Source organism: Mustelus asterias, chromosome 1 (assembly GCF_964213995.1).
Source record: "Mustelus asterias chromosome 1, sMusAst1.hap1.1, whole genome shotgun sequence".
Lineage (NCBI taxonomy): Eukaryota > Metazoa > Chordata > Chondrichthyes > Carcharhiniformes > Triakidae > Mustelus > Mustelus asterias.
The window spans coordinates 157,196,970-157,213,234 of NC_135801.1; the positions used below are offsets into that span (position 1 = coordinate 157,196,970).

General features: G+C 41.3%; 1 protein-coding gene across 3 annotated transcripts in view; it reads left to right on the forward strand.

The window, feature by feature from the left end:
• The window catches only part of ubap1 (ubiquitin associated protein 1), a 61,332-nt gene that overhangs the window by 15,953 nt on the left and 29,114 nt on the right, over positions 1 to 16,265 (forward strand). For all 3 annotated transcript variants that reach the window (XM_078221589.1, XM_078221579.1, XM_078221600.1), the window contains exons 2-3: positions 2,738 to 2,784; positions 12,108 to 12,235. In XM_078221589.1, coding sequence (XP_078077715.1) covers positions 2,745 to 2,784; positions 12,108 to 12,235 — 168 coding nt within the window. In that variant the 5' untranslated portion in view covers positions 2,738 to 2,744. The remainder of the gene's footprint in view (positions 1 to 2,737; positions 2,785 to 12,107; positions 12,236 to 16,265) is intronic.

Here is a 16,265-nt window from a genome sequence, read left to right on the forward strand (position 1 = left end):
GATAGGCTGGTAATTTGGGCAAAGAAATGGCAGATGGAGATCAATCCTGATAAATGCGAAGTGATGCATTTTGGTAGAAATAATGTAGGGAGGAGCTATATGATAAATGGCAGAACCATAAAGGGTGTAGATACGCAGAGGGACCTGGGTGTGCAAGTCCACAGATCCTTGAAAGTGACGTCACAGGTGGAGAAGGCGGTGAAGAAGGCATATGGCATGCTTGCCTTTATAGGACGGGGCATAGAGTATAAAAGTTGGGGTCTGATGTTGCAGATGTATAGAACATTGGTTCGGCCGCATCTGGAATACTGCGTCCAGTTCTGGTCGCCACACTACCAGAAAGACGTGGAGGCTTTGGAGAGAGTACAGAGGAGGTTTACCAGGATGTTACCTGGTATGGAGGGGCTTAGTTATGAGGAGAGATTGGGTAAACTGGGGTTGTTCTCCCTGGAAAGACGGAGGATGAGGGGAGACTTAATAGAGGTGTATAAAATTATGAAAGGCATAGATAGGGTGAACGGTGGGAAGCTTTTCCCCAGGTCGGTGGTGACGTTCACGAGGGGTCATAGGTTCAAGGTGAAGGGAGGGAGGTTTAACACAGATATCAGACGGACATATTTTACACAGAGGGTGGTGGGGGCCTGGAATGCGCTGCCAGGCAAGGTGGTGGAGGCGGACACACTGGGAACGTTTAAGACTTATCTAGACAGCCATATGAACGGAGTGGGAATGGAGGGATACAAAAGAGTGGTCTAGTTTGGACCAGGGAGCGGCGCGGGCTTGGAGGGCCGAAGGGCCTGTTCCTGTGCTGTATTGTTCTTTGTTGAAATCTTCCATCTGTAGCTGGTCTGGGCTACATGTGACTCCAGAGCCACAGCAATGTGGTTGACTCTCAACTGCTCTTGGGCAATTAGGGTTGGGCAATAAAGGCTGGCCAGCCAGCAATGCCCACGTCCCATGAATGGATTGCATAGAAACATAGAAGGTAGGAGGAGGCCATTTGGCCCTTCGAGCCTGCTCTGTCATTCATTATGATCATGGCTGATCATCCAACAAAATAGCCTAATCCTGCTTTTTCCCCATAACCTTTGATTCCATTTGCCCCAAGTGTTATATCCAGCCACCTCTTGAATACGTTCAATGTTTTGGCATCAACTACTTCCTGTGCTAATGAATTCCACAGGCTCACACTCTTTGGGTGAAGAAATGTCTTCTCATATCCATCCTAAATGGTCTACCCTGAATCCTCAGACTATGACCCCTGGTTCTCGACTCCCCCACCATCGGGAACATTCTCCCTGCATCTATCCTGTCTAGACATGTTAGAATTTTATAAGTCTCCATGAGATTCCCCCCTCATTTGTCTGAACTCCAGCGAAAACAATCCTAACCTAATCAATCTCTCCTCATACATCAGTCCCACCATCCCTGGAATCAGCCTGGTAAACCTTTGCTGCATTCCCTCGAGAGCAAGGACATCCTTCCTTAGAAAAAGAGACAAAAACTGCATACACTATTCTACTCTCACCAAGGCCCTGTTTTGTTGCAACAACACATCCCTGCTCCTGTACTTAGGAGCCCTGCTTTTTTAATTCTTTATTGAGATGTGGGCTTTGCCGACAGACCAGCATTTATTGCCCATTCCCAGTTACCCTTGAGAAGGTGGTAGTGAGCTGCCTCTTGAACCACTGCAGTCCATGTGGTGTACACCCCATTACTGTTAGAAAAAGAGTTCCAGGGTTTTGACTCTTCTGTTTTAGCTTGCACCAAGTCTCATTCACCCATCTCGCTTGTGTGCTTGTTAACCTACATTGGCTCCCAGTTAAACAACACCCTAAATTTAATATTCTCATCCTTGATTTCAAATCTCTACACATCTTCACCCCTTCCTCCCTTTAAAACATCCCAAGTTTTTGTCACCACAAAACTGTTAACTGTGCCTTCAGTTCGTGAGGCCCTCAGATCGGGAATTCCCTCTCTCCAAATTTCTGTTTCGCTTTCCATAAGATGCTCCTCGAAATCTACCTCTTTGATCAGATTTTGGTCATTGGCCCTAATATACCATTATGTGGCATATTATTGATTTTTGTTTTGATAACACCCTAACTTTGGGTGTTTTATGACAAAGGTGCTCAAAAATGCAATTTATTTTGTTGTATTGGCTTTAGCTATGATACATGAGCTGGCACAATGTACACCAGCACCAACCAGCTATGTAGATTGGCCGTGGAGTCAAAGTAATGATTTTTTTCTATCAACGGGACATAGATGTCACTGGCTGGCCAGTATTTATTGCCCATTCCTAGTTGCCCTTACCGCTGCCTTCTTGAAATGCTCCAGTCCACGGGGCTTTAGGTTGAGCCAGAATGCCGTTGGGGAGGGAATTCCAGGATTTTGACCCAGCAACTATGAAGATATGCTGATATATTTCCAGGTCAGGATGGTGAGTGGCTTGGAGGGGAACTTATAGGTGGTGGTGTTACCATGTATTTGCTGCCCTTGTTCGACTAGATGAAAGTGGTTGTAGATTTGGAAGGTGCTGTCTAAGGATCATTGGTGAATTTGCTTTTATTGTAACTATCTTTTCAAATTTGCACTATTGCAGGTATAAATTTAAATTTGTCATAACAATTCTATTAAAAGCAGATGCTTTGAGAATGTTGTGTTCAATGCTGTGTAATAGTGGCGTTGGCTATGCCTTCTGGTGATTAATCAGAATTACTCTGTCTTTTTCTAGATTCTAAATGGCCTCTCGGAAATCGGGATCAGATTTTCAGAACTCTGGTATGCATGTAAATTATATTCATTGTTTTAACAGACTACTAATTATTTTGTTCCATCATTTAAGTGAAAAGTGTTAGTTAACTGTCCAGTAAAGATGGTTCTCATTGCTCTGATTTACTTAAAAAAAAAATCAGCAGAGGTTACAACAAATAAATACATGTTCTAACCACCATTTGTGTAAAATATCTTTCTTCAAAACTCTCCTTTTCATTTTAAAAAATAATTATCTTGGATTTTTACCACTTGTTACCACCTTGTCAACCAGTGGAAGCAGTTTATCATTATTTACTTTGGTGTAACACCTGATAATTTTGACTACTTGGTTCAAGTTAATATCTCGGCTCGAATGAAAAACACTCTAGCATCTCTTTTGAAAATTCATCCCTGGTGAGCAACACTGCACCTTTTTTCATTATTTTATGTTCTTTCTAGAATGAGGTTCTGTACCCCAGTCACAGATCATGTGCTGAAGTTCTTGATCATATCTTTCTCACCTGTAGATTCGACTATTGCTGTGCTTCCTGGTCGATCTCCCATCCTGCACCCTTGATTAAGTTCAACCAAAGCGCTTCCTATATTCTGCTCCACACCAAGACTCTTCCCCCCCCGCCCCCCCCCCTGTTCTTATCAAGCTAACCAAGTCTCCAGTCTGGATCATCCAGCCTTGCAACATTACTCCTGTGTTCTCTCCACAGATGCTGAGATTTTTCAGCATGAGCAGTAATTTGCTTTTAGCTTAATCTCCTGGGGACCTGGGTTTGAATCCCACCAGCAGATGGTGGAATTTTAATTTAATAAAAATCTGGCCATGATGACCATGAAACCCGTTGCCGGTGGTTCTAAATCCTCCTCTGGTTCACTAATGTCTTTTAGGGAAGGAAATGTGCCGTCCTTACCTGGTCAGGGCCGACATGTGACTCCAAACTCACAGCAATGTGGTTGACTCTTAAATGCCCTCTGAACAAGGGCAATTAGGGACGGGCAATAAGTGCTGGCTTAGCCAACGACACCCACATCCAATTAACGAATAAAAATAAATTGAAACCTCTACAGATGGAAGTCAAAATATCTATTCAATTCATCTGCAATTTCCTTATTTTCCATTATTGATTCCCAGATACTTTCCCTAGAGGATCAAAATGTTTTCTTTTTTAAATTCCTTTACAAATTCTTACTTTCTGTTTTCATAATTCTAACTAGCTTTCTTTTGTACTCTAATTTCTCACTCCTCATTATTCATTTTAGGTATTCTTTGTTTTTTAATATATTCTGCCCAATCTTCTGACCTGTCCCTCATCTTCTTGGAATTGTATGCTTTTTCTTTCAACTTGTTTTATTTTTTAAATTCCTTAGCCACGGCTGGTGTATCCTTCCCCTAAAGTCTTCCTTTCTCACTGGCATGTATCTTTGCTGCATGTTATAACTCTTTAAATGTCTGACTGCATCTCAACTAACCCATCTCTTAACTTCACAGTTCACTTTATCCAGCTGTGTCTTCATGCCTCATAATTGCCCTCATTTAATTATAAAAGATTGGTCTTTTTACACATTTAGAAAGATGCGGATTAATCCGGGATAGTCAGCACGGATTCGTGAGGAGGTAACTAAGTGTGTTGATGAAGGTAGGGCTGTTGATGTCATATACATGGATTTTAGTAAGGCGTTTGATAAGGTCCCCCATGGTCGGCTTATGATGAAACTGAGGAGGTGTGGGGTAGAGGGAAAGTTGGCCGATTGGATAGGTAACTGGCTGTCTGATCGAAGACAGAGGGTGGTGGTCGATGGAAAATTTTCAGATTGGAGGCAGGTTGCTAGCGGAGTGCCGCAGGGATCAGTGCTTGGTCCTCTGCTCTTTGTGATTTTTATTAATGACTTAGAGGAGGGGGCTGAAGGGTGGATCAGTAAATTTGCTGATGACACCAAGATTGGTGGAGTAGTGGATGAGGTGGAGGGCTGTTGTAGGCTGCAAAGAGACATAGATAGGATGCAAAGCTGGGCTGAAAAATGGCAAATGGAGTTTAACCCTGATAAATGTGAGGTGATTCATTTTGGTAGGACTAATTTAAATGTGGATTACAGGGTCAAAGGTAGGGTTCTGAAGACTGTGGAGGAACAGAGAGATCTTGGGGTTCATATCCACAGATCTCTAAAGGTTGCCACTCAAGTGGATAGAGCTGTGAAGAAGGCCTATAGTGTGTTAGCTTTTATTAACAGGGGGTTGGAGTTTAAGAGCCGTGGGGTTATGCTGCAACTGTACAGGACCTTGGTGAGACCACATTTGGAATATTGTGTGCAGTTCTGGTCACCTCACTATAAGAAGGATGTGGAAGCGCTGGAAAGAGTGCAGAGGAGATTTACCAGGATGCTGCCTGGTTTGGAGGGTAGGTCTTATGAGGAAAGGTTGAGGGAGCTAGGGCTGTTCTCTCTGGAGCGGAGGAGGCTGAGGGGAGACTTAATAGAGGTTTATAAAATGATGAAGGGGATAGATAAAGTGAACATTCAAAGACTATTTCCTCGGGTGGATGGAGCTATTACAAGGGGGCATAACTATAGGGTTCGTGGTGGGAGATACAGGAAGGATATCAGAGGTAGGTTCTTTACGCAGAGAGTGGTTGGGGTGTGGAATGGACTGCCTGCAGTGATAGTGGAGTCAGACACTTTAGGAACATTTAAGCGGTTATTGGATAGGCACATGGAGCACACCAGGATGATAGGGAGTGGGATAGCTTGATCTTGGTTTCAGATAAAGCTCGGCACAACATCGTGGACCGAAGGGCCTGTTCTGTGCTGTACTGTTCTATGTTCTAGGGTGGTGGGGGCCTGGAATGCGCTGCCAAGTCGGGTGGTGGAGGTAGGCACGCTGACATCGTTTAAGACTTACCTGGATAGTCACATGAGCAGCCTGGGAATGGAGGGATACGAACGATTGGTCTAGTTGGACCAAGGTGCGGCACAGGCTTGGAGGGCCGAAGGGCCTGTTTCCTGTGCTGTACTGTTCTTTGTTCTTTGTCTTTAACCCACTCTTCTTTTCCTCATCTGAATGTGAAATTCAATTATGTCTTGACCACTGGGGGTGCCTTTACTATGAGGTTTCATCCTGTCTCTATGCACAATGCCAGAACCTGTTATTTGGTTGGCTGGAGAACATACAGCTTTAAGAAACCGTCTTAAAAACACTTACTGGACGAATCATAGGAGTTCATTCTGTACGTAGATTAAAATCACTCATGATCATTGCCATACCTTTGTCACAAAACCCTCTTCATCACACCATTGATGGTTGTACCTTCAGCCACCTAAGCCCCTTGCTCTTGGATAGAATTCCTAAATTTATCTGCATGTCCACCAACCTTTCCTCCATCCTACTTTCTGCAAGCTCTGGGTCACTCCTCTTAATATCTCATCCTTTGGCTTGGTCTTAATATTTTTATTGAATGTGCTTCTTTAAGATGTCTCAGGGTGGTTTTTTACATCAAAAGCTCTATATAAGTGCAAATCCTGACATTACTGCTAGCTGAGAAAAGTAGGGACCAGCAGTAAAATCAACAATGAATAATACACATCAGATACGTGAGATGATGCTGTAGGACAGCAATGCATCCAAGAATTTAAATGAGGTCAGAAAATTGGGAGCAAGTTATGACCGCTTTAGCAGCATCATGTGAACACAGAGATTTAATAGCTTTGCATGAAATATATGTAACTCAATAGGAATAAATGGGAATAATTTATATGCTACTCACTCACTTATATGCACTGACCTTGCTAATATACACTTGTCTTAAATTGCAACCAGTGGGTAAATTACTATGGGGAACTTAATATGTTAAGGGATTAAGATGTTAATAGAATTCTGAACGAAGTGTGGACATGTGAAAGAGAACTTGTACATTAGCAGAACATTAAATACCATGGTTATGAACTACTGTTAAATGTAGACTTGTTGCCATTTTATTTCCATGGGTGTTTTGACCATCAGTTCAAATGTTTTTTTATCATTAATGAACGAAATGTTATTTAAATAGTTAGTCATTCCATGAGTACAATCGATTTTTAATCAATTTGTCACTTCTTGGAGCAAATGAGTATTCTATTAATTCAATGTCCTGAATGCCTATCATGAATCTATCCAACTCGTGCACACATAGTCTACTCACAACAATTAGCTTCTTTCTTTGAAATTATTGCATCATTCAGGTTATGTTTGTCATTGTTTTGGAAATAGCTATTCAGCACTGACTAGTGAATAAAAAAAACTGCAACATCAGCAAGTAGACAAACATTTAAATTAAAGTAAAATGTTCTTTTGTTCATATGCCTGAATCTGCATTTTTAATCTTTGGAACTTTCTGAGAGTGGAATTTACAAATGTTTCAGAGGCTTTTTAAAAAACTTTTGCTGTAATTTTATATGGCAACTTCAAAGTCAATGTTCTGGCAGATTAGTAAAATGTGAAGTAGTCAGCTTAAACTTGTAGTAATGGATTGCACCACTTCAGAGCAGAAAATTAGTTAAAATCATAGATAAAAGATGAAATGGACCTGGGATGATGTATGGAACTGGTTTAAAGAAAATTCTTCACAATTATTTCCAAAGTTACAGTTGATTGGATTAGAGATTAGCTCTCTGCCAGCTGCTTCATCAAACTTCAGCTATCTTGAGAGCCAGGTAAGCTTCATGTAAACACATGGGTGAAACAAGTCACAGTTATCAAATGGTGTGTAGGAACAGGGTGCCCTTCTGATTCACTGTTAACACATGACTTTCTCCCTTGCAGGATTTATAAAGGACATGTTAGTTGAAACAATTAAATAAACATTCAACCTATTTATCTGAAGTCGGTGGCTATTAATGTGAATTTCAGAATGAATTTCCTTATTATCTCCATTGTTTTGGCTGCATACAAACCCACCAGGCAGGAAAAGATCTGCTGGCCCCTCAAACCTGTTTCATCAGGGTTGTGTATCAACCCAATACAAAGGCCTTCACTATTGCTTCTTCCCTTCATCTTTCTAACTGGCCACGCCAAGCCCCTGGGGCAGGCACAAATAATACCCTAGGTTAATTTCAAGAGAGAAAAATCTGTCAGATTCTCCGATTTTTCTGACCCTTTAAGGTGATCAGACGAGTTACAGGAAACCACAGTGATCAGCAGACGTCACTCAATATTCCATCTATATTTTGTATACTCTGTTGTCAGCCACAAATTTGACACTGAACCCAAAAAAAGGAGACATGAGAAATAAAAACAGAAAATACTGGAGATACTCAGAAATCTTTGGAAAGAAACAACAGATCTAATGTTTCATTACCTCATGAAAAAACATGCATTAAATTATTCATATGCGATTTTCCCTTAACAAGTTCCTGCTGGTTTTTAAAAATCCAGCTGACTGCTAATTCTCTCCTAAATTATTGGCTCAGATTTTACTGTGTGCAGCAAATGAATGCTTTCCCCATTCATCTCACACAGTTGCCCAGACGTTTAGGCTTGTTAATGCTGACTTCCAGTCATCTGGTGATGAATGTGGCACCCTCTTCAGGGGATCTGTAGCAACATGAATCAGATCCCATCAAATCAGATTAAAGAATTCGCAGAGGAGTGCAGACTGAAAAACAGGAAATATCAACGTTCTGAGAGTTATCATTTACCAGAAACTGAACTGGATCTAGCATATACAAACTGTGGCTACAAGAGCAGGTCAGAGGCTGGGAATTCTATGGCAATTAACTTAAGCCCTAAATCCTCAAAGCCTGTCCACTATCTCCGGAGTGTGATGGAATAGTGTCCACTTGCCTGGATGAATGTGACTCCCAACAATATTCCAGAAGCTAAACACCATTCAGGACAAAGCCGCCTGTGTGATAGCTTTCTATAATTAGAACAGACAAATCTATGCATTTCAAAGCCATGTGTACGCATGCACACAAACACAAACGCACTCACAAATGTGCGTGCATGCGCGCACACTCACACAGGTGTGGTGTTACAGGAATGGGGTGGGACAGAGGGCCTGGATAGGATGCTCTGTTGGAGAGTTAGTGCAGACTCGATGGGCCAAATGACCTTGTGCACTGTAGGGATTCTATGATTAATGGCGAGTCCATTCTCCCATCATTTACTGTCTGCTTCTCATTTTGAACATTCATAGAAACAGAGAAACTAGAAGCAGGAAGAGGCCATTTGATCCTTCAAGCTTGCTCCACCATTCAGTTTGATCGTGGCTGATCATCAAATTCAATATCCCAATTTCCCCCCCCCCCCCCCCATCTTCTCCTCCATATCCCTTAATCCCTTTAGCCCCAAGAGCTATACCTAATTTCTCCTTGAAATTAGACAATGTTTTGGACTCAACTACATTCTGTGGTAGTGAATTCCAAACATTCACCACCCTCTGGGTGAAGAAATTTCTCCTCACCTCAGTTCTAAGAGGTTTACCCCTTATCCTCAAACTATGACCTCTAGTTCTGGACACTCCACCATTGGGAACATTCTTTCTGAACCTATTCTGAACCCTGTTAGAATTTTATAAGTTTCTATGAGATCCCCTCTCGCTCTTCTAAGTGAATATAATCCAAACCGATTTTGTGTCTCCTCATATGGAAGACCTGCCATCTCGTGAATCAGCCTGGTAAACTTTTGCTGTACTACTTCTATAGCAAGGACATCCTTACTCAGATAAGGACACCAAAACTGCACACATTGCTCCAGGCGTGGCCTCACCAACGCCCTATATATTTGCAGCAAAACATCTCTATCTCTCTACTCCAATCCTCTCGCTATGGAGGTCAGCATGCCATTTGTCTTCTTTACTGCCTGCTGTACCTGTATGTTACTTTCAGCGAATGATGCACAAGGACTCCAAGGTCTCGTTGAGTATCCACATCTCACAATTTACACCCATTCAAGTAATAGTCTGTCTTCCTATTATTGTTACCAAAGTGGATAACCTCACATTTATCCACATTATACTGCATCTGTCATGCAGATTCCCACACACTCAGCCTGTCCAAGTCACACTGAAGCATCTCTGCATCCTCCTCACAACTTATCCTCCTACCCAACTTTGTATCATCTGCAAATTTGGAGATAATACCTTCAGTTCCCTCTTCCAAATCATTAATATATAATGTGAACAGTTGGAGTCCTAGCACCGATCCCTGCGAACCCCACTATTCACTGACTGCCAATCAGAAAAAGTCCCATTTATTCCAATCCTTTGCTTCATATCTGCTATCCAGCTTTCTATCCTTCTCAAGACGTTACCTGCAATCCCATGTGCTTTAACTTTACATAGTAAGCTGTTCTGTGATATCTTGTCAAAAGCCTTCTGAGAGTCTAAATAAACCATATCCACTGGTCCTCCTCGGCCAACTCTACTAGTTACATCCTCAAAAAAAATTCCAATAGATTCATCAAGCACGATTTTCCTTTTATAAATCCATGCTGACTTTGTCTGATTATACCACTACCTTCCAAATGCCGCATTATGAAATCCTTAATAATAGAATCTAGTAACGTCCCCAGTACTGATGTTAGGCTCTCTGGTCTATAGTTCCCTGCTTTCATTCTACCTCCCTTTTTGAATAGCGGGCTTACATTAGCTACCCTTCAATCTGTAGGAACTATTCCAGAGTCCAAAGAATTTTGGAAAATAACCACCAATGGATCTACTATTTCCAGGGCCACTTCCTTAAGTACTCTAGGATGAAAATTATCAGGACCTGGAGATTTATCCGCCTTCAATCCCATCAATTTCCCCAAAACCATTTCTCTACTACTGCTGATTTCCTTCAGCTCCTCACTAAAACATGCTTCTCTCGGCACTTCTGGTACATTATGTATGTCTTCTTTTGTGAAGATGGAAGCGAAGTACAAATTTAATTCCACAGCCATTTCTTTATTCCCCGTTATGAATTCTCCTGTTTCTGATTGCGAGGGGTCTACATTCGTTGTTGTCAATCTTTTTCTCTTTACATATCTATAGAAACTTTTACAATCAATTTTTATGTTGTCTGCTAGCTTACTTTCATACTCTATTTTTTCCTTCTTAATCAATCCCTTGGTCCTCCTATGCTGAATTTTAAACTGCTCCCAATCCTCAGGCCTATTGCTTTTTCTTGCCAATATGTATGCTTTCTTGAATCTGATACTATCTCTAATTTCCCTTGTAAGCCATGGTTTGGACACAATTCCCTTGCAACTCTTGCGCCAAACAGGACTATACAGCTTCTGAAGTTCACCTATTTGTTCTTTAAATGCCTGCCATTGTCTGTCCACGTATTTCCTTTTAGTAATCTTTCCCAGTCCATCACAGCCAATTCATGCCTCATATCCTCACTGTTCCCTTTATTGAGATTCAGGACTGTGGTCTCAGAATCAACGACATCATTATCCACCTTGACAAAGAATTCTGCCATAATAGGGTCACTCATCCCCAAGGGTTCTCTCACAAGTAGATTGCCAACCAATCCTTTCTCATTGCACAACAATGTTTTTGCTTCCTTTCTACATTTGCTGCCTTTTGTCCTTTTAATGTGTAAAATATTGAACAGAATGGAAGTTATTGCAATAGTTTTTCTTTTAATGTGCTTAGCAACTGTCTTCCTTGTTTTTAATGTGAGTATAGGTTTACTGTTTCTCATGGTTTGTTCTGCTATCATTACATCTGAATCCTCCAATGGCCTGTTAAATGCACAGAACTGTTTGAATCTTTAGTATGCTTGCATCATGAAGCAAAGTAGCATCAGGTGCCAGCACAATGACATGGAGCTAACTCATCATCAATCCCCAGACCCACTGTTCCAGTTTCTATAAAGAAATTCTTACGGCCATTTTGGTGAATTAGAACAATAATATGTTTATATTACATCTGCAGAAAACTGAACCTATAGTTTCAAAATTTCCCACAAAGTGGCCTACAAGAGAATAGAAGCAAATGAAAATATAAATGCAGTAAACTAGAACTTAGTCATTTGACTTAATTGTCCAGCATCCATTATAAAAGGTAAAATGGGACTGTGTTTGAATGACCTAAGGATAATGAACATATCTGTAGTAATTGAGAGGTGTTGTGACAACAATATAGACATTACTAGAGATGTCATTTGTTTTGACAAAGCATGCGAACGTTCATGGGGAACTAGGGAATTTTAAGAAATTCTACTATTTAAAAATAACCTTATTTAGTTAGTAAGAAAAAATGATTTCTGCAAATCTAATAATGGAAGATCCTTTGTTGCAACGCAACGTTCTGGTCAGTTTTGATAATGGATGTATATTCTCTTTTTGGAAGTTTATTAGTGTAATTACTTGTTTTCAGGAGCGGTCGTCAGTTATCTTGATGATGTCCCATTTAAGATTGGTGATAAGTTCAAGAGCCCTGCCAAAGTGGGAATTCCTGCTGGATTTTGTATATCAGATTACTCTACACTATTGAGAGAGGTTGAGGTGAGTATGCGTAACTCATCTTAAGTTTTTGTTTTGCTTTAAGTGAAAATTTGACTTAATCGTGGTGTTTATATTAGGAATGGATTTTTTCACTTTTGAAACCAATATCTGCACCATATGTTGTTGGCTCAGGTTATTTTAATTTACTGTTGCTGTTCGGGCAATATTTCAAATGTTGATCATTTTTTGAATTCCCTTACACCTGTCCAAAATATTTTAAATCTTGTTCCAATTGTAATGGTTTAGTTTGAATTAACATTCTGTGTTTACTACTTTTGCACTGTTTGCAATCTTTAGAGACTTGTTTCCGATACTGTTTTTTGAGGTTGAAAAGCTCTGCTTTCTTTAGTCTGTTTTTATATCATCTTTTTCTTTGATACTAACGGTCACTCTGTCCCTTTTCATTGGCTTGAATGTCTTCCTTGTGGCTTAGTGTCAAAACTGGACTCTGTCTAAAGCAATATTTAGTTGAAACCTGAATTCCTCTTTCGTTGTGGCAGGGGGAATCAGAGCAGCAGGTCAGCAAGTGGAGGGATTGAGGGGGAAGGTAGATATTAGGACCAGTAAGTCCGAAAGGCAGGAAAAGGTTAATAAACAAGATGGGCTGAAGTGTATTTATTGCAATACAAGGAGTATAATGGGTAAGGCAGATGAGCTTAGAGCCTAGATCAATACATGGGACTATGATGTTGTGACCATTACAAAGATTGGTTGAGAGAGGGACAAGATTGGCTGCTCAACGTTCCAGGGTTTCAATGTTTTGGATGAGATAAAGAGGGAGGTCAATTAAGTGGAGTTGTTGCATTACTTATCTGGGAGAATGTCACATCTTCACTCGGAGAGAACATACTGGAGGGCTCATTCACTGAGGCAATATGACTAGAGCTCAAAAATATGAAGGGTGCAATCACTATGGTAGGATTATATCATAGCCTCCCCCCCCCCCCGCCCCAGCAACCACCAGGACATTGAGGGACAAATATGTAGGCAGATTATGGAAAGATGCAATAACAACAGGGTTGCTATCGTGCATGACTTTAACTTTAAAGGTAAGGGACCCTTGGATAATGAGGGAGGTTGTGAATTTAGTCAAAAGGAAAAAAGAAGCATATGCGAGGTTTAGGAAGCTAAAATAGGACAGAGCCCATGAGGAATATAAAGAAAGCAGGAAAGAACTCAAGCAATGAATTAGGAGAGCAAGGAGGGGCCATGAAATGACCTTGGCAAGTCGGGTTAAAGAGAATCCCAAGGCATTTAATCCATACATTAATAGCAAGAGGATAACTAGGGAGAGACTAGAACCACTCGAGGATAAAGGAGGGAATTGTGCTTGGAGGCAGAGGATGTGGGCGAGATCCTAAATGAGTACTTTATGTCGGTATTCACCAAGGAGAAGGACGTGGAGGATAGTTAGATTAGTGTTAATATGCTAGGGCATTTTGAGATCAAGAAAGAAGTGGTGTTTAGTCTCTTGAAGAGCATTAAGGTGGATAATTCCCCAGGGCCTGATGGGATCTACTTCATGTTACTGAGAGAGGCAAGAGAGGAGATTGCTGGGCCCCTGACAAAGATCTTTGTATCCTCGCTAGCCACTGGAGAGGCCCCAGAGTGTAGCGAGTAGCTAATGTTTTTCCTCTGTTCAAGAAAGCAAAAAGGGATGATCCAGGAAATTATAGACAGGTGAGTCTCACATTGGTGGTTGGGAAGTTATTGGAGAGGATTTTTAGGGATAGGATTTACGCATGTTTGGAAAAGCATGGTCTAATTAGTGAAAGTCAGCATGGCTTTGTGGGGAGCAGGTCATGTTTTACTGACTTGATTGATTTTTTCAAAGAGGTGATGAAGGTGATTGATGAGGGTAGAGCAGTGGATGTCGTGTACATGGATTTTAATAAAGCTTTCATCAAGGTCCCTCATGGCAGGCTCATCCAGAAGATTAAGATGCATGGGATCCATGGTGATTTAGTCGCTTGGATTCAGAATTAGCTTGCCCTAATTCAATGCCGTAATCATATCTGCCTGCACCACCACCCCTGACAGTGTGTTCCAGACACCCACTACTCTGTGTAAAAAATCTTGCCCCTCGTATCTCCTTTGAACTTTCCCCCTCTCACCTTAAGAGCCTGACCCCCAGTATTAGACATTTCCACTCTGCAAAAAAGATTCTGACTGTGTCTATCATTTTACAGACTTCTATCAGGTCTCCCGTCAATCTCCGTTACTGCAGAGAAAACAATCTGAGTTTTTCCAGCCTCTCCTTTTAGCTCATACCCTCTAATCCAAGCATATCCTGGTAAACCTCTTCTGAACCTCTCCTAAGCATCCAAAGCATGCCATATGCCGCCTTTACCACTCTATCCATTTGTGTGGCCACTTTTGGGGAGCTATGGACTTGAACCCCAAGTTCCCTCTGTACACCAATGCTGTTCAGGGTCCTGCCATTAACTGTATACTTACCCTTAACATTTGATCTTCCAAAGTGCAGCACCTCACACTTGCCTGGATTAAACTCATTCTGCCATTTCTCTGCCCATATCTGCGACTGATCTATATCCCGCTGGTGTCCTTTGACAACCTTCTACACTACCCACAATTCTACCTATCTTTGTGTTATCTACAAATTTACTAACCCACCCATCTATGTTTTTATCCAAGTCATTAATTTATTTATATATAGGTCCCAGTACGGATCCCTGCAGAACACCACTAGTCAGGGACCTCCAGTCAGAAAAACACCCTTCCACCACTACTCTCTGACTTCTATGGCAAGCCAATTCTGAATCACATGTCCAAGTCACCTTGGATCCCATGCAACTTAATTTTCTGGGTGAGCTTACCATGAGGGACCTTTCAAAAGCTTTACTAAAATCCATGTAGACAACATCCACTGCTCTACCCTCATCAATCAAATTAGTAAGACATGACCTGCCCCTCACAAAGCTACGCTGACTTTGTTTAATTAGGCCATGCTTTTCCAAATGCACGTAAATCCTATCCCCTATCTCCTTTAATATCCTTGTTCTCTACTGAGTTTTTTAATGAGATATCCTCCTTCCTTTTCAGTGAGCAACTCATCATCTTTGATTTCAATCTCAGTTCACGTGGCCTTCTCTCTGACGTTCTCCTATCCTAATTAAATTCTTCCCTCCATATTAACTCTCCTATCCATACTTAGAATCACTGTCTTGATATTGCCATCTTACAATGACCTTTCTTCTTCCATAGTATTGATCACAGACAAAGGCTTCCCTGTATCCCTCTTCCAACCATCCAACATTATATCCGACTGGACCACATGAAGCACCATCATGGCTTAATTTACACTCCCCAAATAGCTCACTACTCAATAATCATTCAGAGTGGAATGATACATCCTGGCTTATTTTTTCTAGCAATGGTCTCCTTTTCTCAAACTTCCTCTATCCTTACTCTGACCTGCAAGGAGCTCTCAGATTTCTTTGTTGCTATGATTATAATCATCTGACCAACTACTGCATCCGTACTTCATGATTACACCAAATCGGTCCTTCCGCCATGGCTTGCCATGCTCTCATGTTGCCTGTGAGATCTACTTCCTGCTCACTTAATCCCATTCCTACTAAACTGCTGACCACCAAATTTCCCATCTTGGCTTTCATGTTGACAACGTAAGTAGTTCGCTCTTCCCAAATACATTCCCCCCTCTTTTTTTTGTTTTTAAAACAATAATCATTACAGCCCCCCTGAAAAATCCCACTTTTGATCCCTCTGTCCTTGCCAGCTATTGACCCATCTGAAAACTTCCTTTCCTCTTAAAGCCTTGAATGTGTGGTTACCTCCAGATCTATGCACAGCTTTCCTGCAAATCCATGCTTAAATTTGTGCCTCTGGCACAAATTATATGCTTGGTGACTACATGGTGCTGGTCTTTCTTGTCCATTGCTGCTCTCCTGTTGTCAGTGGGACGGTGGATGTTGTTTTCCTATTTTGTCATAACTTGAATATTTCCAACTATCACTTCCCTTTTGATGCTACCCCTGAAGCCCCCAAG